We start from the raw sequence: 24,118 nt of genomic DNA, 5'->3' as shown, positions 1-24,118 counted from the left end.
TGCACGTACGTGCAGCACGTCAGACTCACAGAAACAGAAGCCTGCGCAGCCTTCTACATGGAGTAGCAACATTCCATGTAGAATCTCCAATAGTAGCAACATTCCATGTAGAATCTCCAATAGTATCTATTTTATTTTTGTTACATCTGTACCCTGCGCTTTCCCACTCATGGCAGGCTCAATGCGGCTTACATGGGGCAATGGAGGGTTAAGTGACTTGCCCACAGTCACAAGGAGCTGCCTCTGTGCCTGAAGTGGGAATCGAACTCAGTTCCCCAGGACCAAAGTCCACCACCCTAACCACTAGGCCACTCCTCCATTGAATCACCCTTTGGTTTTTGCCTTCAACAACGTACGGACACAGGCTCAAGCTGTGCACTCTGGTTTTTATCTTACAGTTCTGTGCTGTACAGGCTTTTTGCTTAAGGTTGCAATCTGATGTCTGGATCAGAGCCATCAGACTGGTTGGTGGTGAACATCTAGGTAGAATGAGGAGGAGAGCAGAGAGATTACGGGCATGAGTGAGCTGCCACCTTTCATAGCAAAGATGGCAGCCAGGGTACAGAATCATGATGAGGGATCCTATGTGAGCACAAACAGGATATCAGGCAATATTCAGTTCAGCAGGGAATTCACTTTTATTTTTTGACGGTGGTCGAAATCTACTGCCACTCCTGGGAAAAGACAGCCAAAGAAGAAAGCCAGGGAACTTGGAAAAATACTATGAAAAATTTGATCATTAACCTTAATTATGAAAATGATATATTTCAAGATTTACAGTTGCTCTCATCTCTGTGATAAATATTGGAGGAATAAACTTTATGAAGAATGCAAGTTGGCTGGCAATGACCATTACAAAGTTTTAGTAAAAACAAGAATCCTGGCAGGCGTATCGGGCCAAAGAAGAAACTCCATCATTTCTTTGGTGCAATTATACCTTCCAACTGTGCCTGAAAAACAAACAAGACAAATATTCTTAAAAATGATTATGAAATGTTCACTCAAAAAGAAAGACCTAAGGTTGAGAGAGGTCGTGTCTTTGCTGGGGCTGTTGTAAGACATATCTTTATAGCGATTCTATAAATAAAGGAGAGCTGACCTAGTTTCTATACAATGAAAATCACACTTTTGTAAATGTACAACATTGAAAAAGAAATAGAAAAAACTGTGGTTTTGGCTCTTGGGTTCTAAGCCAGAAAACATTTTACTTTGCATAAAATCACTTGGCCTTCCATCATGTCCCATGCTGGGGTCCAGAGCTCTCTGGAACAGCAGCGTTGTAATTTCGTTGACATTTGCTAATGCTTTTACAAGAGCGGTACTAGGAAAGGCACATACAGAGCCTTCACCTTCTAGAATATGCAACCTTCATTGGCAAAAACAGGGCGATCGTAACGAGAGGAACTCGATATTCAAAGACAGCAGAGCTCATAAATTTGGCTGAAAATAACTTAGGAGTATGCACCCTTCTCCATCGCTAACTCCAGACTCCGTTCCTTTTATCTCGCCGCACCTTATGCCTGGAATAGACTTCCTGAGCCATTACGTCAAGCTCCATCCCTGGCCACCTTCATATCTGGGCTAAAGGCCTACCTGTTTGATGCTGCTTTTAATTCCTAACTTGTCGCCTGCTCGTAACCTTATCTTGTCTTCCTCTCTTCAATAGTCCCTTTTCCCTATGTGTCCTGTCTGTCCTACCCTCATCCCTTATTTGTCCTGTCTGTCCGTCCTGATTTAGATTGTAAGCTCTTTTGAGCAGGGACTGTCTTTTTCTTCATGTTCAATTGTGAAGCGCTGCGTACGACTGGTAGCGCTATAGAAATGATTTATAGTAGTAGTAGAAGCCTGCCCTTGCAGATCAGCAACGCAGCCGCGCAGGCTTCTGTTTCTGTGAGTCTGACGTGCAGGACATCAGACTCACAGAAATAGAAGCCTGCGCGGCCGCGTTGCTGATCTGCAAGGGCCGACTTCTACATGGAATGTTGCTAGTGGAATAGCAACATTAACATTCCATGTAGAATCTCAAACAGTAGCAACATTCCAGAATCTCAAATAGTAGCAAAAGAATCTCCAATAGTAGCAACATTCCATTTAGAATCATTCCTATGTGTCCTATCTGTCTGTCCTACCCTTATCCCTTCTTTGTCCTGTCTGTCTGTCCTGATTTAGATTGTAAGCTCTTTTGAGCAGGGACTGTCTTTTCTTCACGTTCAATTGTGAAGCACTGCGTACGACTGGTAGCGCTATAGAAATGATTTATAGTAGTAGTAGAAGCCTGCCCTTGCAGATCAGCAACGCAGCCACGTAGGCTTCTGTTTCTGTGAGTCTGACGTCCTGCACGTACGTGCAGGACGTCAGACTCACAGAAATAGAAGCCTGCGCGGCCGCGTTGCTGATCTGCAAGGGCAGGCTTCTATATGGAATGCTGCTAGCGGAATAGCAACATTAACATTCCATCTAGAATCTCCAATAGTAGCAACATTCCATTTAGAATCATTCCTATGTGTCCTTCTACCCTTATCCTTATTTGTCCTGTCTGTCTGTCCTAATTTAGATTGTAAGCTCTTTTGAGCAGGGACTGTCTTTTCTTCATGTTCAACTGTGAAGCGCTGCGTACGACTGGTAGCGCTATAGAAATGATTTGTAGTAGTTTTATGCTTATAAATTTAGGCCTGTCATTCACTTACCTAAATTTATAAGCCTAGTATTGAAAATCATTGTGACGCTTTATTTTGTTTTCCCTATCACCACCCACTTTTTAAGATCCTCCATTTATCTAATGATAGGCACTTAGTCCTAATAAATTTTCAGATACCGATGTAGGATCATAAAACCTTTGCATATTGGGCCCTGTGTTTAACTTCACATGGGAGACCTAACAAGTCACAGATTTCAGGGGTAACAACCTCAGCGCCTCCTTTTACTATTTAGAAGTGATACCTCTAAAAGCTGAATTTCTGGTGCACAGGGATGAATGGTGTTGTTATAGTATTAAAAATTACAAATAGCTGTCCATAAAACAGGTACCCCCCCCCCCCCCCCCCTCCAATTCACTGTCCCACCGGCTTGTTTTCATTTTCTGGCACACACGGACCAGGTTATCTTGCAGCTTTTCCCAGTATCCAGCAGCAGGTGTTGAATCCTGCTCGACAGATTCTCCACCCTGTCTCCTTCCAGCCCAAGAGGCATCAGTTGGAGATACACAGGACATATACCGTTGACTCCAAGAGGCAGAAACCACTTCTGGAGATCTAAGTTCATAATTTACTCCTGCCAGAATTCTGTGGTGCAGAATACCCTAGCCGCACAGAATCTGGATGGTGGGCCCTCCCCAGGCCTACCTTCACACTCCCTAGTGGTCTAGTTGCCTCACTCGTTCCTGCCTGCTACTGCCACTCTCTGGCCAGTGCTTCGCTTCTTCAAAATGGCCAAGACTTCATGCGGTAATCTCGTGAGGCTACCGCAGGAAGTCTTGGTGGCCATTTGCAAGAAGTGGCAACAGGCAGAGAGTCAAGTTTTTTCCTGCTCCAAAGAGGTACTCCCGATGCAGCTGTTCCTGATTGCAGCTCCCTAGTGAGTGCGAATGTGAGTGAAGGTGGATGCGGGGGAGGGGGGCTGGAAACAAATATGGCTAGTGCGGTGGGGAGCCTATATAAAACTATGGCAGGTGTGTGGGTGCTGGGGAGGGGCAGTAAAAAAAGATGGATGATATGCTGGGAAGGGGGCTGGGCAAAATATGGATGGTATCTGTGTACAGGGAGGGGGCTTTAATATTGTTTTAAAATATGACAAACTTTGAGAATTTTGCAGAATTTGTACATTTTGTGAGCAGAATTTTCCATTTTTTTGGCTCAGACTTCTGCAGAAGTAATAATTTTATGTTGATGCACAGAGATAGATGGAACACAAGTCAAAGTAAGCAGACAATGGGCCTGATGCCTTAACATATGAAAATGTCTGTGGGTTAGTACCAGGTTTTGCAAAATTTACCTACAGGATGCAAGTGAGTTCTGGCTAATCTGCATCAGTGGGTACATTTCAAAAGAAACGTTCACGTGCTGCTATAGTCATGAACTTTGCACATTCTTGGTCACAGCAACGTGCAAAAACATTTATTAAAGGCCCCGCCCCTACCACCCACTAATCAGAAAGCTGGCCCTCCGCTCCCTACCTCCTAGGACCCCGACTCATGCTCAGGGGTCCAGAGAGAGATGATCTCCACTCGCTTCTGCCTCTTAAAAAGAGCACCCCCTGACCCCTAGTGGGAGACAAGCAGCAACTACCAGGGCAGAAGTGAGTGGATGTCAGTTCTGCCTCAACATTACCCAGATCCCTAGCGTGAACTGGGATCGTGAAGGGAGAAGGATAGTTAGCCTGGCTACCAGTACTAAATAATTCAGTAGGTCCTTGTTACTTATCAGTGTTATTTCTTACTGCCTACTAACCCCCCAATTAAGATTAGGTGGCAAATGAAAGGAAGCTTCAGCCCAGTATTCTTAAGGGCCATTGGCCACCTCCCACAAGGGCCTGATCTGTCACATTTCCACCAGTTGTACGCAAATGTGCCTTTACAACCACAATCTCTCCAGCAAAGATCTGTGACCTCCTAAAACGTCTCACGGTCTTACTGGGGTTAAATATGTTGGAGACAGGATTTTGTATTGCCTATCCTGATGACTTGTGCAGGAGGAGTCCATCCAACACTGTCCCAAACCTTCTGTCAATGTTGCGCTATCCACGTTTGTTTCATGTCTCTCTCTGATAGGGAAAAGATAGGGAGCTTTTTCGTCTGCCAAAATTCTGTACATCTTTGCTGTCATCCCTTTAGTTTAGGGAGTTTTTAAAAACAAGGTCTCAGTTGGGGTCACTTCTCTCTGAAATAACTTATAATTGAGGCATAGGAAATCTTCCACTTGGAACAGAGATAAAGGGTACGGAGGCCTCTGGCATCTGTCCCAAAATTTCTCCCCTAGTTACCCTCTTGAACAAAATCTATTATTATCTAGGTTAGACTGTTCTGCGCCTATCATTCCTTTCATCATAACCTGGGGGGGGGGGGGGGGGGGGGGGGGGGGGGAATCTAGGGTTTAAATATGTCAGGGCTAGCAGAGCATCTCATCACCCTTTCCCAAACTTGGAAAGTTAAATGAACTAAGGAGTTTCCTTCCACAAACTTGTGCACATCGTTAAGCTTCAGGAAAGGCAGTGAACTTCATTGGAATGACTAATACAATACGCTTCCAACTCCCTCCAATGCTGTCTCTATTTGCACCCACCAGAACGACGATGGTCTCCTCTGGGGCTGCCCAATAGCAATGCTTTAAATTAGGCAAGGAGAATCCTCGCTGCTTCTGTATCATCAAAGAACTGAGTTTATCCAAGGCCACTTGTTATTCCAAAATATATGCTGAAATTAATCTATTCAGTTTCTATTCTGCAAAGGGGCATCGCAAATTATTGAGAGCTAGAGCTTGATTATATTAATTCTTGTTGAAATGATGAGGAAGCAAAGATCCACCTGTTAAGGTCTGCCTTTACTCACTCTAGTAATGGTGGGTCATGGATCCTTTAAGATTGCTCATCTGGGCCAGTACAGTGATCCTTAGATAGTTCAGCTTTCCAGTTACACCACAGCCCACGTGCTCGAGGAACTCTTTGGGGCATGTTCCAGAGGGAGCCCCGTACAGACAGCACTTAGCTCGGTCAGTGGGTATTTTGGTCCCAGCAGCCTCTACGAGTGCCAACTGTGAAACAAGTCAGGAGCCAACTTCCCAGCTACCTTTTGGGTTAAAAACTGTTTTTTTTTAAGTGACATTGAGTGGTGCTTTGCTATCCTGCAGGTCCTGGATATAAATGCAGGAAGAGTGGCCAGCTAAGACAATCTCCTGAAGTAACTCCAGTCTCCGAATCTTTATCAGAGCAGACCTATTGCCTGCCTTCGTTTTTTGTTGCTGATTTTTAACGGAAGGTCAGCTCAATTCTGATCTCAGTGATCTCTGACTACCATAAACAACAGTGCACTGAAACCTGCGTTTCTCCGTGGATAAGCCGGATAAGGGCAGCCTCACATAGGTGACGTCATCACCTAACGGTTGACAAGTGCCCTCTTGCCACAAACTGTCACCCTAGCCAGTCTTTTCTTGTCCTCAGATAGGTCCACGCTCGCAGCAGCTATATCCTGCGCACAAAACAATTGTACTGGCACTCTAAGTTACATGCATATGCTGGAATGCTATTTTGTGTGTCAAGTGTTTGCAACTCCAATTATCTATGCAACTCCAGGTGCCGATGCAATCTTTTCTGCTCAACCCTGTATGCCTGTGCAGTTCTCAAGAGTCTTCTGCTGCATGTTTTGTGCGTGTACTGCATGTGTTCTGTCTGTGCAGTTGTGTGAAGTAGTTTTTTTGGGGGGTAGGGCAGTTGTGGGGATTAGTTTTTGGAAGAGAGGCAGTCTGCAGGATGGTGGGGTCATTTGGAGGGGATGGGGCTCCTTACAGCGTGGTAGTGGTGCAATTGTGGGGCTAGGACAGTTGTGTGGTGGTTGTTTGGGGGGGGGGGGGGGGGTTGTTAACAGGGCAGTGTTTTTTGGATGTGATTCAATTAGAATGGTGGGCAGCTAGGGAAGAAGAAGTTTGCAGGGTGATGCAACATTATCTCACGAACTGCCCCCCTCTAGTGGTAAATTTTCCTGAAAATTAGTTGGCAGAGTTTTGGGGGCTAGGTATCAGCAGAGCGGTATTTTTTGGGGTGGGACAGTTTGCAGGGTGCTGGGGCATTTCAGAGGAGTAATTCTTGGCAAGGGGGCAGTTTGCGAGGGGTTGGGGCAGTTGTTGAGAGGTAATGGGGGGGTTTGTTTTTGGGGGTGGCAGCAATATGTGGGGTATTATTTTTTGGGATGAGATAGATTGGAGGGCTGGGAGAGTAGAGAATGGGCAAAGGCAGTTTAAACCTAACTGCTGTGTTTCACTGTATGTAACTATCTATGCTAGAGAAACTAGAACCGCATTAGGCCATTTGTTTTTTTTTTTTGGGGGGGGGGGCTCATTTCTTTGGAACCCTCAGTCCAATCTGGCCCATTTTCAAACTCACATCATTTTACCTATTTTTCCTTCATGCCAAGTTTCTTCCCACTTCATTAAATTTTTAAGGAGTTGTTTTGCCCTTAAACAGACAAACATTTTCAACCCTTTTGTATACTTCTTTCTAACTTCCATTGGGTTGGAAAGAATAAAAAAAGTTGTGGGTCTTATAAGCTTGCAGTAAGCAGAAGAAATGGCCATCAAATTCCCACTAAAGCTGGTCTTCAGTTTTTAGTCTCCTGCACATTTTTCTGCATCTGCACTGAACAGCTAATAGCCTCATTACGTGATTTAAAAGTGCTGTGAACTGGTGTCTGTACAGAGCTTTGCACATAGGGGGCCTTTTGCAAGGGTATGGTGAAAAATGGCTTGTGGTAGTGTAGCCGCGGGTTTTGGGTGCGCGCTGATCCATTTTTTCACGCTCCTGTAAAAAAGGCCTTTTTTTGCCAAAAATGGGCGTGAGACAAAATCAAAATTGCCACGCGTTCATTTTGGGTCTGAGACCTTACCCCCAGCCATTGACCTAGCAGTAAATAATCCAGGCGGTAATGACCTACGTGCGTCAAATGCCCTGGACACGCGTCAGAAAATAAAAAATATTTTTCAGATGCGTGTAGCGAATGTGGACCAAAATTGAAATTACCACAATGGTAACCGGGCGGTAACTCCAATTTGGCGCATGTTAGGTGCGCTTAGTAATTTGGCGCCTATGCAGCTTAGTAAAAGGACCCCATAGCTCATGCGCAAAACCCATTTTACATAAGGCACCCAAAAAACTGTGTACTAAAGCTGAGCTAACCAGTGCACAATATCGCATCGCTGCCCCCCCCCCCCCCCCCACTGATTAGAACCACGTGAAGACTCTCTGGTTTTACACTAGAGCAGGACTGGGCCGTCTGTGCTTGTGACAAGATGGTAGTGAAATTGTGTCCTTGGAGAGAAGGGGGGTTGCTAACCTTCAGCTGCTGATTGGTCCGTTTAAGGAACTGGATCTCCTCTGCATGTTTTTTCTCTTCTACTTGTCGCCTTTCAGCCTCCCGCTTCTCCACGGCTTCACACTTGGCTTTCTGTTCATTTACTTGTCTCTCCAACTCTTTCTTCTCAATTTCTAGCTCTAAAACCTTTAAGAGAATACAAGCAGCAGATTCCATAAAAATATTAGTAACCTCCAACATTCACCTTTGCACCCAGTAGTATTCAACTTTCCCCTGGAGTACTGGGGATAAAAGCATCAAAAACAATCTGAAACAAGTGTAGCTAGTGATGTCTGAATACAAGGAAGCATGTAAGAAGCTGACAAAACTACATTATTATAAAAAAAAATATATATATATGCCCCTCTGGAGACAGGTGGTAGTGACCTGAATATATCATCAATGAGAAATAAAATCTCAACACATTTCAGGCTGCATCTTTCAAATCATCTTTTGATAGTGTGAGGTGTGGTAGCCGTGCTAGTCCACTCTTAAAGGTTATCAATAGAAATCAAGCAAAATAAAACATGGAAAAGAAAATAAGATGATACCTTTTTTTATTAAGTTATGTCCAATAAAAAAGGTATCATCTTATTTTCTTTTCCATGTTTTATTTCTATTGATAACCTTTGATAGTGTGAGAAATAGCTTTGAATATTTCAAACGCTTCACTTTATTGTATTTTTCTGTAATTAATTGAAAATCTATAAAAAATAAAATAGAAAAACTGTCGGTGTTCCAGAAATGATCTGGGAATTGGTGTTAAAATTATTTCCTTAATCAAGATCATGTGCGATTTAATAGCATCGGCAGTATTTCTGCAATTTTTACCGCCATCTAGTGGCAACAGGGTAAGGATGGCCTGCAACCCATGCTGTTTGTGTATTTTGTAGGCTGAATATGGAGGGATGTGGGGTAGGACCTTATCCGCAAATACTGATCTAGAAATGAGTTTTTACTTGAATGCTGAACTGAATAACTCAACTGGTCCTGGTCCGAGGCCTATACTTTGTTTGGATCTGGTCTTAATGGGAAGGTAAAATAGCCAGACGCTCCACTTTCTAGACTAAAAAAGATATGCCATAGGAAGGCAATCCTTGGTGATAGCGTATCAAAACAAGTAGAATGTTGATCAATAGAATTTGCGATGTTGCCTAGATGGTTCCAGCCCATTCAAGGAAGCCTACTGCTGTGATAATGACATAACATTATCGTTAAAACCTGAACAGACAATCACATCAAAGATCAGGCACAGACTTCAGAACGGAGCTTACTCGCTTCTCCATGTCGGATTTGCCATGCTCAGCTTGCAAGGCCTTCCTCATGCCGAATGCTACGCTGCTCTCATAAAGGGTCTGGTAGGCCGCGATGGTCATGCGGATCTCGTCTCTCACTCGCAACAGAAGCACACCTCGCTCCGCACAGTTAATGGTGACCTCCCTGATCAGCTCATCTAAAAAGGATGGCAGCAGGTTTTAAATACCCTCTAAACACTCTGCGGAGCAGGAGCTGTCTCTTACATGGATCTGGTCTATTAATGCCACAGAAATGAGAAGTAATAACCAGAACTGCTATCAAGAAAGCCAAGCATAGGATCATGCAACTGGCATCTTACTCGGACACAGTATACAATAGTAACACACAATGCATTTTTGCATATTTCAATAATTCAGAATTTAGGGCAATTTGGAATCTAAATCTATAGGGATATTAAATCACTTTAGACAGCTCAGGAATACCTCACCACATCTGCTTTTCTAACCAGAAATAATAGGCTTCCTAATAGCAGAAGGTATACTATACATGGTTCCATGATAACATATATATTGTTTAAAAAGCAAAGAGAATTATCCAAAAGGTTCAGCAACTGAGAATTTTACCATAGCTACAAAGTGGCAGAGACCTTTTGCACTCGGTCTGTAATAAGTTGAAGGCCTTGCATGCTTCCATTGCCCAGAAATTTACATCAAAGTATATATTTTAATTTGGGACATTTAGAATTCTGGAATGCACTTCCAAACGTACATGTGTCATAGTATGTCAAATAGATAACAGCAGTGGTTTCCTAGCTTTATACCACCCAGGACTCCTTGCATTTGTATGTGGTTATCAGGAATAGCAGCAGTGTGGTCCCTCTTGTAGGCTACTCAGTAAACTTGGAACTCTCATCCCCCTAATTTCATGCATGGCCCAAAGAGGTCCTCGGGAACACCTGAGAACTACTACACTATAATTTTATCACCTACGGAAGAAGTTCTTAGCTCCTTCTGCAGTACACGGTGAAATTACTCACCAAAACACTGGGAGTAAAGCTCCCTGCGCACAGGACAGATCCCAGTCTCTCGAGCCTGCCTTTGCTGCAGTTTTATATCCAGCTGTTCCTGCAGATGAACCACATCCATACGGGTGCTTGGTGTGCTGGAAACCTGCTGGATCCAGAGCTGATTACCTTCCACCCATTCTCTGTACAATGACAACACAACATTGTTTGTCAAATTTTAAAAGTAGGCCCCTGTTTACTAAGTCGCGCAGTAGACGGGTAAACGTTTTAGCGCGTACAAAAACAGTGCGCGCTAACGCCAGAGACACCCATAGCAATATAATGGGTCTCTCTAGCATTAGTGCGCGCGCTAAAAAGTTAGCACGTCTACAGCTCCCAGGTACACATCTCACCATTGCTCCCTTATCTTGTCTGCTGAACACTTCAAAACACACTACCCCCAACTGCTCACCGGTACAATGGGTGAAGGGGGTGCCTATATGTGAGTACAGTGGGTTTCTGGTGAATTTTGGAAGGCTCAGTTTCCACCTCAAGTGTAACAGGTAGGGGGAGGTATGGGCCTGGGTCCACCAGTCTACAGTGCACTACAGCCACCACTTACTCTACTCCGGGGACCTGCATGCAAGAAAGAAGAAAGCGCTTTGTCTAGCTGACTCATAACGAGGAAGCCTAGGTCCAGGGAGGACGAGGAGATGATCATTCAAAGAACGCAACATATGGGCTGGCGTGTAGGGAATTGTGAGGCTAAACATTCAGAACACTGCAGCTCGATTAGCGTGTGGCAGTGTAGCTGCGCTAACTGATCAGCGCAGAACACGCCCACTCTCCGTCCCCAGCTTACTGCAGCTTTGTAAAAGGATCCCTAGGATTTTAAATAGGTTAAAAATAAGGCAAATGAAATCAAATATACAGCAATAACTTCATGCAGTGTGCCTCTAATCATGTAACACAAATGCACGTTTAATACATATAAAACAAAATGCCAGTATTCATCCAAAAATGATACAATATTGAGTTACAGTTGGCATCCAGTAGTAGCCAATAGGTCAACATTACAAACAAGAAAGTGTTTTTTTTTTCTTTTTCATGTCTGCTTTGATTTGCACTATGCTGTTTATTTCACCAAAAAACTCATAAGATATGTTAATAGCAAACCACTGTGGTTTGATAATGTACAAATCCAATAGACATCTGTTTGTTGCTTCACTGCAGGAGGTATAATCTTGCTTTGGCAAAGGTTATTCTAGCTGGAGGTAGGGTATTTAACCCCTAATATTGTACCGGTTTTCAGTTTCAGTCAAAAGGCCAACCTCAGCTTGTAGCTCAGCTGAAAAGCTTGAAAAATGTACTTTAAGACAGAGTTCTTACCTAGGAGGCAGGATTGCATTTAAAATTTCTTCAGGTTGTTTACTTGTATCTACAGTAGGCGACTTGGGCTTGTGAGGGGGAACTGGGCCGGATATAGCAGGCTGTTGCGGACTCACTTTCAAAGGACGGGCCTGAAAAGTATAAACATGATCCAACATTTACAATCACTGCACAGAAAAAGATGCAAATGCGGCATTCTGGTCTCAGCCTGGAGGTGCATTGACTGAGGAACCAAGGAAATCCCATTCTCTTTCTTTTCAGTGGACCATAACTGGATTCACAACCTTTTCTTCCCGGGTTTGTGTTTGATTCATTCTAGGTACATAAGTACATAAGTAGTGCCATACTGGGAAAGACCAAAGGTCCATCTAGCCCAGCATCCTGTCACCGACAGTGGCCAATCCAGGTCAAGGGCACCTGGCACGCTCCCCAAACGTAAAAACATTCCAGACAAGTTATACCTAAAATGCGGAATTTTTCCAAGTCCATTTAATAGCGGTCTATGGACTTGTCCTTTAGGAATCTATCTAACCCCTTTTAAACTCCGTCAAGCTAACCGCCCGTACCACGTTCTCCGGCAACGAATTCCAGAGTCTAATTACACGTTGGGTGAAGAAAAATTTTCTCCGATTCGTTTTAAATTTACCACACTGTAGCTTCAACTCATGCCCTCTAGTCCTAGTATTTTTGGATAGCGTGAACAGTCGCTTCACATCCACCCGATCCATTCCACTCATTATTTTATACACTTCTATCATATCTCCCCTCAGCCGTCTCTTCTCCAAGCTGAAAAGCCCTAGCCTTCTCAGCCTCTCTTCATAGGAAAGTCGTCCCATCCCCACTATCATTTTCGTCGCCCTTCGCTGTACCTTTTCCAATTCTACTATATCTTTTTTGAGATACGGAGACCAGTACTGAACACAATACTCCAGGTGCGGTCGCACCATGGAGCGATACAACGGCATTATAACATCCGCACACCTGGACTCCATACCCTTCCTAATAACACCCAACATTCTATTCGCTTTCCTAGCCGCAGCAGCACACTGAGCAGAAGGTTTCAGCGTATCATCGACGACGACACACACTCTTAGGTACACACACTCTTCTCCCAGGGAGCAGTCTCTCTCTTTCTCTCAAGAAGGAATGTCTCTCCAAGGGCCTGGAATAGACCCATCTTATTTGGATAATCAGTATTAGCCACCGTCTAGATAGTGGCGTTGAATATTTTTACCGCTGCAATCAGCATCTTAAAAATTGCTGATGCAGCAACTAAACCTTGACCTGAAAAATTTGCTAACATGATGGATCATCAGCAACCAAGCATTATCAACAGAGCAGAAACAACCATCATTCCCCACGCAGAAAAATATGCTTTTGTCCACCTTCCTAGCCCTGGATCACAGCCAGTGACTTTATTTTTTTTTTTTGTTCTTTTTTTATCACTGAGCCTCTCACAGTTCTACTCTCCTTGGTCAGCCAGTTTGTTTTCAACAAATAATTTAAGGAACTAAGGGACCCTTTTACTAAATTGTGTTAGAATAAGTACATAAGTAATGCCACACTGTGAAAAGACCAAAGGTCCATCGAGCCCAGCATCCTGTCCACGACAGCGGCCAATCCAGGCCAAGGGCACCTGGCAAGCTTCCCAAACGTACAAACATTCTATACATGTTATTCCTGGAATTGTGGATTTTTCCCAAGTCCATTTAGTAGCGGTTTATGGACTTGTTCTTTAGGAAACCGTCTAACCCCTTTTTAAACTCTGCTAAGCTAATCGCCTTCACCACGTTCTCTGGCAATGAATTCCAGAGTTTAATTACGCATTGGGTGAAGAAAACGTTTCTCCGATTTGTTTTAAATTTACTACACTGTAGTTTCATCGCATGCCCCCTAGTCCTAGTATTTTTGGAAAGCGTGAACAGACGCTTCACATCCACCTGTTCCACTCCACTCATTATTTTATATACCTCTATCATGTCTCCCCTCAGCCGTCTCTTCTCCAAGCTGAAAAGCCCTAGCCTCCTTAGTCTTTCTTCATAGGGAAGTCGTCCCATCCCCGCTATCATTTTAGTTGCCCTTCGCTGCACCTTTTCCAATTCTACTATATCTTTCTTGAGATGCTTAATGTGGGCTTAATGTCTGGTAATGCAGGACTTTACAAGCTAAACCCAGATTTAACGCAGCAATTTTGGACTAGATGGACCACTGGTCTGTCCCAGTGTGGCTATTCTTATGTTCTTAAAAATATTTTATCGCAGGACATGTGTACAGAGCTAACGCGGGGGCACTTACCACCTCCTATTTAGGAGTCTGCATTAACCAGTTAGTGCATATTCACCCATATTCTAAATAGTGCGCCTAGCATTTTACACTGAAATCCAAGTGGATTCTATAACAATGCGCGTAACCTAATTGGCTTAACAAGCCAATCCGTGTTGTTAACAGCACTTAACAAGCAATAATGAGCACTGATTGACAATAATTAGAATTTACATCCACAAATCGTTAAGCGTATTCTGTAATACAGAGCAACTAAATTTTAATGCGCATAGGCAAAAAGTGGTGTGGTTATGAGCGGGGAAATCGGCGTTTCATGGGTGTTCCAAAATTTATGCACCTAAATCTATGCACTGGAATTTACGCCATGTTTTCGATGGATGCACATAGTTTTAGGTGCTAAGATACCAACAAAGCGTATTCTATATACCACTCCTAAATCTACGCACCACTTATAGCATATGCTCAGCCGGAAATGTTTCCGCGTGGATTTTTTAGGTGCCATAAATAGAATCCCCCCCCCATTATGTATAACAAGCTAGCTCAGTGATTCCAAAACCTGTCCTGGGTTTGCATGCAGTGGAAGAGCTGCATGCAAATCTCTCTCATGAATCTTCAATGTGGATAGCCTGAAAACCTGCCTGGCTTTTTTGGGAACCACTGTGCTAGCGGGTTAATGCTGCCATGCCCTCTTTCTGTCCATGACATGCCTCCTTCCACAAATATATATATTTTTTAAATCAGTAAAGCATGGGTTAGCACATGCAAACAGAAAGAAAACCACAAAATGCTTTAATGTGTTTCTGCGGTAGCCTACCATGTGTTAAGGGCTTAACATCCTTTAGCATAAAGGCTCATGAAGCAGGGGTTCTGAACCCAGTCCTCAGGACACACCTAACCAGTCAGGTTTTTAGGATACCCACAATGAATATGCATGAGATAAATAGCTGACGACAATGATAACTCCTTGCAAAAATGACCTATGTTGAGACCAAGGGATTGTGAGATCAAGTGACTGTGAAAATTTATACAGTTTGCGAGGAGTTCATCATTGTCATCAGTGTTCATCAATTCAAGTGTGTCTTGTGGGCGGAACAGATAACAGAACTGTGCAAGATAAGAATTTTGCACAATTATCAGTTTAAAGAACTTTTTGTGAATCTACGGTTTTGAATCCAGGAAAGGAACAACAAGATTTGTAGCAGTTTTCTTCTAAAGGCAGAGTGTCTGGTTAATGGATTTGCCAGGACTGAACTTTGAGAATTCCAGCAAGAGATAAGTTCAACTTTTAATATAGGGTTTGCATTTTTGGATGTGGGATGTGCTTTAGTGTGTATTTTAGGAATGTTTTTGTGCTCTTAAATATTTGATATGTTATTTTTGACATTTTTCAAAAAAATGCTGTTGTAATCATTTTAGAGGGTCATCAAAATACAAGTAATTAGATAGAAACAGAAACATGACGGCAGATGGGCCATATGACCCATTCAGTCTGCCCATCCTCTGTAATCCCTAACTAACCCTTAACTGTCCCTTTTCGTAAGCGATCCCACATGCTTATCCCATGCCTTTTTAAATTCTGGAACAGTCCTCTACTCCACAACCTCCTCCACCGGGAGGCCATTCCATGCCTCGACCACCCTCTCCGTGAAATAGATCTTCCTTAGATTACTCCTAAACCTATTCCCTCTTAATTTCATCATATACCTAATCATTCCAGAGCTCTCCTGCATATTCATTAAAGGTATTCTAGAATCCTGACTGGTTAGTTGTGTCCTGAAGACTGGGTTGAGACCACAGAACTAAAGGATGGGTTTCAAGATTTTGTTTTGGTGGTAGGGGGGGGGGCTCCAAATAAACCACCTCCAATAGGAAGCAATACCCCAGTAAACTAAGTTCTTTACAAGCTGGTGGGAGACCCTGGGTGCTCCCGACCCTCCTCCCACTGCCAGTGCATTATGGCAGTGATTCCCTGCCCAGTCCTTGAGGCACACCACACACACAGCCAGTCAAGATATCCACAATAAAATATGCATGCATTAGATTTGCAACCGTCTCGCCTTCCGCGAGGGTCGCTTTACTCATACTACCCCCTCTCCTCAAGTCGCTTCACTGGCTCCCTATCCGTTTTCGCATCCTGTTCAAACTTCTTCTACTAACCTATAAATGTACTCACTCTGCTGCTCCCCAGTATCTCTCCACACTCATCCTTCCCTACACCCCTTCCCATGCACTCCGCTCCATGGATAAATCCTTCTTATCTGTTCCCTTCTCCACTACTGCCAACTCCAGACTTCGCACCTTCTGTCTCGCTGCACCCTACGTGTGGAATAAACTTCCTGAGCCCCTACGTCTTGCCCCATCCTTGGCCACCTTTAAATCTAGACTGAAAACCCACCTCTTTAACTCACCTCCACCTACCCTCCTCTCCTCTTTCCTCTACACATTAATTGATTTGTTTGCTTTATTTTTTGTTTACTAGATTGTAAGCTCTTTGAGCAGGGACTGTCTTTCTTCTATGTTTGTGCAGCACTGCGGACGCCTTGTAGTGCTATAGAAATGCTAAATAGTAGTAGTAGTAGTATATATGCTTTATGCAATGCAATGCAATGCTGGTTGGAGCCTTTATCAGTGAAGATTTCACTTGTAGTTTGTTTATCATCTTTTTTTGAAATGTGTTATTTTTTTCTAGGGGGCTATTTTGTTAGAGGCTGATTTGTAAAGGGTTATTTTGTTACAGGACTGTTTTGTCAGGGCTATAAGTCAAAAGGGGTGTGGCCATGGGAGGGGCATGGGTGTGTCAGGGCGTTCCAGAAACTTACGGGCTCTGGACCCCCCCCCCCCCCCCCGAAGTCTGGCTACGCCCCTGCCTGGACATTTTAACAGGGTGGATTAGGATTCCAGTTGGGGTTGTAGAAGTCAGTTATTGACACCCCTTCACGTGCACTCCGTTCCCTGGATAAATCCTTCTTATCTGTTCCCTTCTCCACTACTGCCAACTCCAGACTTTGCACCTTCTGTCTCGCTGCACCCTACGCCTGGAATAAACTTCCTGAGCCCCTACGTCTTGCCCCATCCTTGGCCACCTTTAAATCTAGACTGAAAACCCACCTCTTTAACTCACCTCCACCTACCCTCCTCTCCTCTTTCCTCTACACATTAATTGATTTGTTTGCTTTATTTTTTGTTTACTAGATTGTAAGCTCTTTGAGCAGGGACTGTCTTTCTTCTATGTTTGTGCAGCACTGCGGACGCCTTGTAGTGCTATAGAAATGCTAAATAGTAGTAGTAGTAGTATATATGCTTTATGCAATGCAATGCAATGCTGGTTGGAGCCTTTATCAGTGAAGATTTCACTTGTAGTTTGTTTATCATCTTTTTTTGAAATGTGTTATTTTTTTCTAGGGGGCTATTTTGTTAGAGGCTGATTTGTAAAGGGTTATTTTGTTACAGGACTGTTTTGTCAGGGCTATAAGTCAAAAGGGGTGTGGCCATGGGAGGGGCATGGGTGTGTCAGGGCGTTCCAGAAACTTACGGGCTCTGGACCCCCCCCCCCCCCCCCCCGAAGTCTGGCTACGCCCCTGCCTGGACATTTTAACAGGGTGGATTAGGATTCCAGTTGGGGTTGTAGAAGTCAGTTATTGACACCCCTTCACGTGCACTCCGTTCCCTGGATAAATCCTTCTTATCTGTTCCCTTCTCCACTACTGCCAACTCCAGACTTTGCACCTTCTGTCTCGCTGCACCCTACGCCTGGAATAAACTTCCTGAGCCCCTACGTCTTGCCCCATCCTTGGCCACCTTTAAATCTAGACTGAAAGCCCACCTCTTTAACATTGCTTTTGACTCATAACCACTTATCCACTTGCCTCCACCTACCCTCCTCTCCTCTTTCCTATACACATTAATTGATTTGATTATTTTTGTCTATTAGATTGTAAGCTCTTTGAGCAGGGACTGTCTTTCTTCTATGTTTGCGCAGCGCTGCGTATGCCTTGTAGCGCTATAGAAATGCTAAATAGTAGTAGATTTGCATTCATTGCACAGCCTCCTTTGCATGCAGATGTGATTCAGATGTACTGACGTTTAAAAACAGACGCAAGACTACAAATCCCACCATGCACTGGGATTTCAGTTTGGTGATCCACGTTTCTGACCGTTTGTGCCGGGGCCTTGGGAGGGGAGGGGTGTCTGCCTGCCTGCCTGGGGTTCAGGGCTACGGCCGGGGCCGCCCCTCCTCCTCCTCCTCCTCACCTTGGGAGATTTCCTGTCCGTGTTGCGGCTGATGAGCGTGGGGTTGTCGTACTTGAGCAGGGAGTCTGCCGGCGGGATCATGGCTGCTGGGCCGGGATTAGCCCGCTGCCTCCGTCTTCCTCAGGACAGGCTCTTTGTTTATTACCGTTGCCCTGGAAACTGCTGCCGGAAGTGAGCGAACCCCGGAAGCGGATGTGGCCAACTGGGAGATTGCCGAAGAGATGGTGGGAGGAGTCTTGCAGACTAATAAGCGACAGCGACTAAAAAAAAAAAATGCAGAAGACCAGACATAGGGGACTGGAATGGGCGGGCGTTTAAAAACGATATAGGGCGGGGAAGGGAGCAGAGGTGGTTTTCATTGGCCAGAACGAATTACTGTTACTTCCTCATTGGGCCGTGGAGGTTGACAACACCTCCTCCGATTGGTCCTGTGGCGCGCGTGCGTGGCCTCCGCCTTCACTGATTGGCTGTGACAGCGGAGCTGCTTTGAGTTTGAAGTTTGTTGCGGCGGGCGGGCGGTTACTAGTGCTGCGGGATTTGCCGGCGTTAAAGCGAGGTGAGAGGGGGAGGGGGAGGGGGGTTGTTGAACCGCCGTCGGTGTGTGAGCTCCGGGGGCCCAATTTCAGGTGCTGTGGGGGAGGCTCTTTGTATTGTGTCATCTCAAGAGTCTCCTGCGGGCGTTCAGGAGGCCTAATGTCCACAGGCCAGTTTCCCTTGACAGGGTTGATTGTATTTTATTTATTTGTTGCATTTGTAGCCCACATTTTCCCACCTATTTGCAGGCTCCGGTGTAAACAAACAGGAGGAATGGATCCTCAGAAGCTTAACTGAGATTAGGTGACAGATCACACCCAAAGCCCGCACAAAGTCAATTTGCGTGTGAATGGAATTAATAAATATTAATGAGGCCGTTTGCATACAAATGACATTAATAAATATTGTCGATTTGCATATGAATGGAATTAATAAATATTAATGAGGCCGTTTGCATACAAATGACATTAATAAATATTGTCGATTTGCATATGAATGGAATTAATAAATATTAATGAGGCCGTTTGCATACAAATGACATTAGGAAATATTGTCGATTTGCATATGAATGGCATTAATAAATATTAATGAGGCCGTTTGCATACAAATGACATTAATAAATATTGTCAATTTGCATATGAATGGCATTAATAAATATTAATGAGGCCGTTTGCATACAAATGACATTAATAAATATTGTCAATTTGCATATGAATGGAATTAATAAATATTAATGAGACTGTTTGCATACAAATGACATTAATAAATATTGTCGATTTGCATATGAATGGCATTAATAAATATTAATGAGGCCGTTTGCTTACAAATGACATTAGTAAATATTGTCGATTTGCATATGAATGGCATTAATAAATATTAATGAGGCCGTTTGCTTACAAATGACATTAGTAAATATTGTCGATTTGCATATGAATGGCATTAATAAATATTAATGAGGCCGTTTGCTTACAAATGACATTAGTAAATATTGTCGATTTGCATATGAATGGCATTAATGAGGCCGTTTGCATACAAATGACATTAATAAATATTGTCGATTTGCATATGAATGGCATTAATGAGGCCGTTTGCATACAAATGACATTAGGAAATATTGTCGATTTGCATATGAATGGCATTAATAAATATTAATGAGGCCGTTTGCATACAAATGACATTAATAAATATTGTCAATTTGCATATGAATGGCATTAATAAATATTAATGAGACTGTTTGCATACAAATGACATTAATAAATATTGTCAATTTGCATATGAATGGAATTAATAAATATTAATGAGACTGTTTGCATACAAATGACATTAATAAATATTGTCGATTTGCATATGAATGGCATTAATAAATATTAATGAGGCCGTTTGCTTACAAATGACATTAGGAAATATTGTCGATTTGCATATGAATGGCATTAATAAATATTAATGAGGCCGTTTGCTTACAAATGACATTAGTAAATATTGTCGATTTGCATATGAATGGCATTAATAAATATTAATGAGGCCGTTTGCTTACAAATGACATTAGTAAATATTGTCGATTTGCATATGAATGGCATTAATGAGGCCGTTTGCATACAAATGACATTAATAAATATTGTCGCTTTGCATATGGTTTGGCATTAATAAATATTAATGAGGCCGTTTGCTTACAAATGACATCATTAAGCCCACCTCCATGGGGCTTCTACTGGCCGCGGGGGGGGGGGGGGGGGGGAACCGCAATTGTCAAAAAAGTGGGCGGGGCTTTAAAAAGCCACCCAAAATCCTGCAACCCGCACGCAGCGTGAAAAAGCCACAGCGGCTCGCAGAAAGGAGCCCAATTGGGCGAGAAACCCGCAGCCCTGGCAACACTGGCAGAGCCTGTGGTGGGAGGCGGGGCTGGTGGTTGGGAGGCTAGGCAGACTTCTGTTGTCTGTGCCCTGAAAATGGCAGATACAAATCAAGGTAAGGTATACACAAAAAGTAGCACATATGATTGTAAGCTCTTTGAGCAGAGACTGTCTTTCTTCTATGTTTGTGCAGCGCTGCGTACGCTTTGTAGCGTTATAGAAATGCTAAATAGTAATAGTAGTATCTTGTTGGGCAGACTGGATGGACCGTGCAGGTCTTTTTCTGTCGTCATCTACTATTTTACTATGTAATTACAAAGTGATATTGTGGTAAGATAAAGTTCATGTGGCACAGCCACATTAGGGAATCGTACAACGGAAGAGTTGTGTTATGTCCATTACGTTCTTTAGTTTGTTGTGTTGCAAAGATCAGGCATTTATGTTGGATCGGTAGGGTATGCCTTTTTAAACAAGTTGGTTTTTAGTGATTTCCGGAAGTTTAGGTGGTCGTTCGTAGTTTTCAAGGCTTTTGATAATGCGTTCCACAGTTGTATGCTTATGTAGGAAAAACTGGACCTAAGTTGGTTGTATTTGAGTCCTTTGCAGCTTGGGTAGTGCAGATTAGGTACATCCGTGTTGATTCGGATGTGTTTCTAGTTAGTAGGTCGATTAAGTCTGTCATGTATCCCGGGGCTTCACTGTAGATAATTTTGTGAACCAGAGTGCAGATTTTGAAAGCAATGCGTTCTTTGATTGGGAGCCAGTGCAGTTCTTGGTGGAGGGGTTTCGCGCTTTCAAATCGCGTTTTTCCGAAGATAAGCCTTGCTGCAGTGTTTTGAGCGGTCTGAAGTTTCTTTAATGTTTCCCTCGGGAAGAATTGTTTCACGTGTTTGAGTTTGGGTCTTCTAAGTGAAAGTTGCAGAGCCCGATGTGAAGCCAGCCAGCCAGTCTTTTTTGTCTTTGATCCAGTGTTCTGGGTTCACCGCATTGCATGCAAGAGTTTGTGGTCTTGCTTTCTTAGAGAATGCAAATGGAGAAATGCAAGCCCATAAATTCCCTGCATGCAATGGGATAAAACCAGGACTGGATCAATCCTGTTAGGTGAATCTGGAGCCAGTTGGCAACCTAGAACCGTCTTTTTCGATCAGTCCAGGGGTTGTCAACCCAGGTTTTCAGGATATCCACAATGAATATGCATGAGAAATCTGCATGCACTTCCTCCATTTATCTCGTGCATGTTCATTGTGGAGTGGAGGAGTGGCCTAGTGGTTAGAGCACCGATCTTGTAATCCAGAGGTGGCCGGTGCAAATCCCACTGCTGCTCCTTGTGATCTTGGGCAAGTCACTTAACCCTCCGTTGCCTCAGGTACAAAATTAGATTGTGAGCCCTCCTGGGACAGAGAAATATCCAGAGTACCTGAATGTAACTCACCTTGAGCTACTACTGAAAAAGGTGTGAGCAAATCTAAATAAATAAATATATTGTGGATATTCTGAAAACCTGACTGGGTTGAGAACCCCTGGCCTACTTGCACCAAATTTGGAGGTGATTTACAAAATTAACTTCCCTCTCGGAATTAAATGCTCTCACAATGAAATCACATTCCATTAACAAACTTTACTATCTTACCAACTCCCCACCATCACCATCATATGACCACCTTAAAAGCCTGTGCACCATAATGTTACAGTTCAGACAGCACCTGTCCAGACAACCAAATGCTGACAATTGGTACAATATCTGCCTTTTTCTTGGCCTCTGGTTGCATTGGTTGATGCTTGAGAATCTTCTGTTTCTCCATTCATGGTGTACAGTGGTCATTTTGCACTGACACTTCTGTCAATAAAAGTTGCTCTTCTACTTCTCCTTTACCACAATGGCTGCTTTTCTTGCATCCAGCTTTTTATTTATTTGTTACATTTGTATTCCACATTTTCCCACCTATTTGCAGGCTCAATGTGGCTTACATAGTACTGGAGAGGCGATTGCAGATTCTGGTGTAAACAAATACACAGTGAAGTTGTGGTAAGATAACGTTCATGTGGTATAGCCACATAAGGGAATCGTATTCAGAAGGGTTGTAATATGATATGGTAGGTGCTATGTTATGGTGATATGATATGGTAGGTGCTATATTAATTTCAAGCCTTCTTAAGAATCAAATGCCTGGTATAGACTGGAGGCACAAGTTGTAACAGAATTTCACCAAGCTCAGGACAAGGATGAAACAGGAGGGAGGGGAGAGGTGTTCTAGACCCTGTAAGTGCAGTAATCTTGCAATACTACCTCTTAAGTTGCCCCCACATTGATTTAGTGTGAAGTTCAGTTATGATTTCCACACCAGTAGTATGGTTCTTTTGTGCAATTGATTGTTATTTAATGCCTGAGTTGCTGCATGCTTACAACTAAGTCAAATTGTAACATATACATTTTACAAAAAACTGTAGTGAAACTCAGTCTAAATGTTAGATGTACATGAATAAAGTAACAGCAGTTTGTTATTGTCCATATTGGTGTGCTGTGGAAGTTTCCTGAATTTAGCTTTTATTTCCATCACCCTTGATTACCTGCTGTTTTTCATAAAACGTAAAAAAACAGGGTGTGACAGTAAAGTGAATCATGTACATAGATTAATCATGTTTTCTTGATCCTGTGGTTTCCTTCTGCTCCTTTTAACTCTTCTGCTCAGTCAGAACCAAGGGCTAGGATCTGGTGTGACAAACATTTTGATTTGTAACACGCACACACCTTTCATAGGTGATTTAATTTCATGGGCCCTGATCTTTTCTTATCCTATCCATATATGTGATGATAGGTAACACAAAAATCATTATAGAACCTTGCAAAGTTAGCAGTTATATGATAGATTCTCTATCTCCTCCGATAACAAATTGTCGCCTGAAAACGAAAGTGTCAATTTTTGCATGAAATGAGATACGTATATTTCAGTAAGCTGTTGTAAGATCACTTTAATTCCAAACTGTTCTTTTCATATGTTGCTGTCAAAAGATTAAAATTTGATATATTATTGGTGATAAGACATTCAACTTCATTTCTCATTTTCTGTGTTTTGCTTCAAGCACACATACAATAGTTTTTAAGCGACAAAATAAATATCTGAGTGGAAATGGAGTTCATCTTCATGAGTTTAACCACCAGCTAACAGCTGGTGGTATATGAAATGCAGGGCCTTTTTTTTTTTTTTTTTTTTTAAGGAGTTCTGTAGTTGGTCTGAATGACACGATTAATGTTTAGTTTTTACATACTCTAACCCTAATCCAGTGGTTCCCAAAGCTGTCTGGGGGGAACCCCCAGCTAGTCAGGTTTTCAGGATATTCCTGAGAGAGATTTGCATGTAGTGGAGCAGGTGCATGTATGATCCATCCAGTCTGAACAAACCACAAAAAATGGCGGAAGATAAACCAAAACAGACCAGAAAGGGACTTTTCTGGTGCTCTTACTCCCTTGTTTTTCTGGTCTGTTTTGGTTTATCTTCC

General features: G+C 43.1%; 2 protein-coding genes across 3 annotated transcripts in view; one reads left to right on the top strand and one right to left on the bottom strand.

The window, feature by feature from the left end:
* Positions 1-614: 614 nt before the first annotated feature.
* DNALI1 (dynein axonemal light intermediate chain 1) lies at positions 615-18,404 on the bottom strand. Its single transcript, XM_030218663.1, has 6 exons — positions 18,237-18,404; positions 11,703-11,833; positions 10,347-10,516; positions 9,328-9,506; positions 8,036-8,200; positions 615-950 (listed from the first exon to the last, which is right to left on the bottom strand). Exons 1-6 carry the CDS (start codon positions 18,315-18,317, stop codon positions 915-917), a joined length of 762 nt encoding a protein of 253 aa, XP_030074523.1. The 5' UTR covers positions 18,318-18,404; the 3' UTR covers positions 615-914.
* Positions 18,405-18,715: 311 nt separating this feature from the next.
* The window catches only part of CDCA8 (cell division cycle associated 8), a 28,202-nt gene continuing 22,799 nt past the window's right edge, over positions 18,716-24,118 (top strand). For both annotated transcript variants that reach the window (XM_030219103.1, XM_030219102.1), the window contains exon 1: positions 18,716-18,792. The gene's annotated coding sequence lies outside the window, so the exon portion shown is untranslated. The remainder of the gene's footprint in view (positions 18,793-24,118) is intronic.

Source organism: Microcaecilia unicolor, chromosome 11 (assembly GCF_901765095.1).
Source record: "Microcaecilia unicolor chromosome 11, aMicUni1.1, whole genome shotgun sequence".
In the NCBI taxonomy this organism is placed as follows: Eukaryota; Metazoa; Chordata; class Amphibia; order Gymnophiona; family Siphonopidae; genus Microcaecilia; species Microcaecilia unicolor.
This window is presented reverse-complemented; position numbering and strand designations above follow the sequence as displayed.

Excerpts from the sequence above, each read along its gene's own strand:
- DNALI1 (XM_030218663.1), bottom strand. The coding sequence starts at position 18,317 with ATGATCCCGCCGGCAGACTCCCTGCTCAAGTACGACAACCCCACGCTC. Across the intron at positions 11,834-18,236 it reads CGGACAGGAAATCTCCCAAG|GCCCGTCCTTTGAAAGTGAG; the intron begins GTGAGGAGGAGG and ends TATACTTTTCAG. Across the intron at positions 10,517-11,702 it reads AATGCAATCCTGCCTCCTAG|AGAATGGGTGGAAGGTAATC; the intron begins GTAAGAACTCTG and ends GTCATTGTACAG.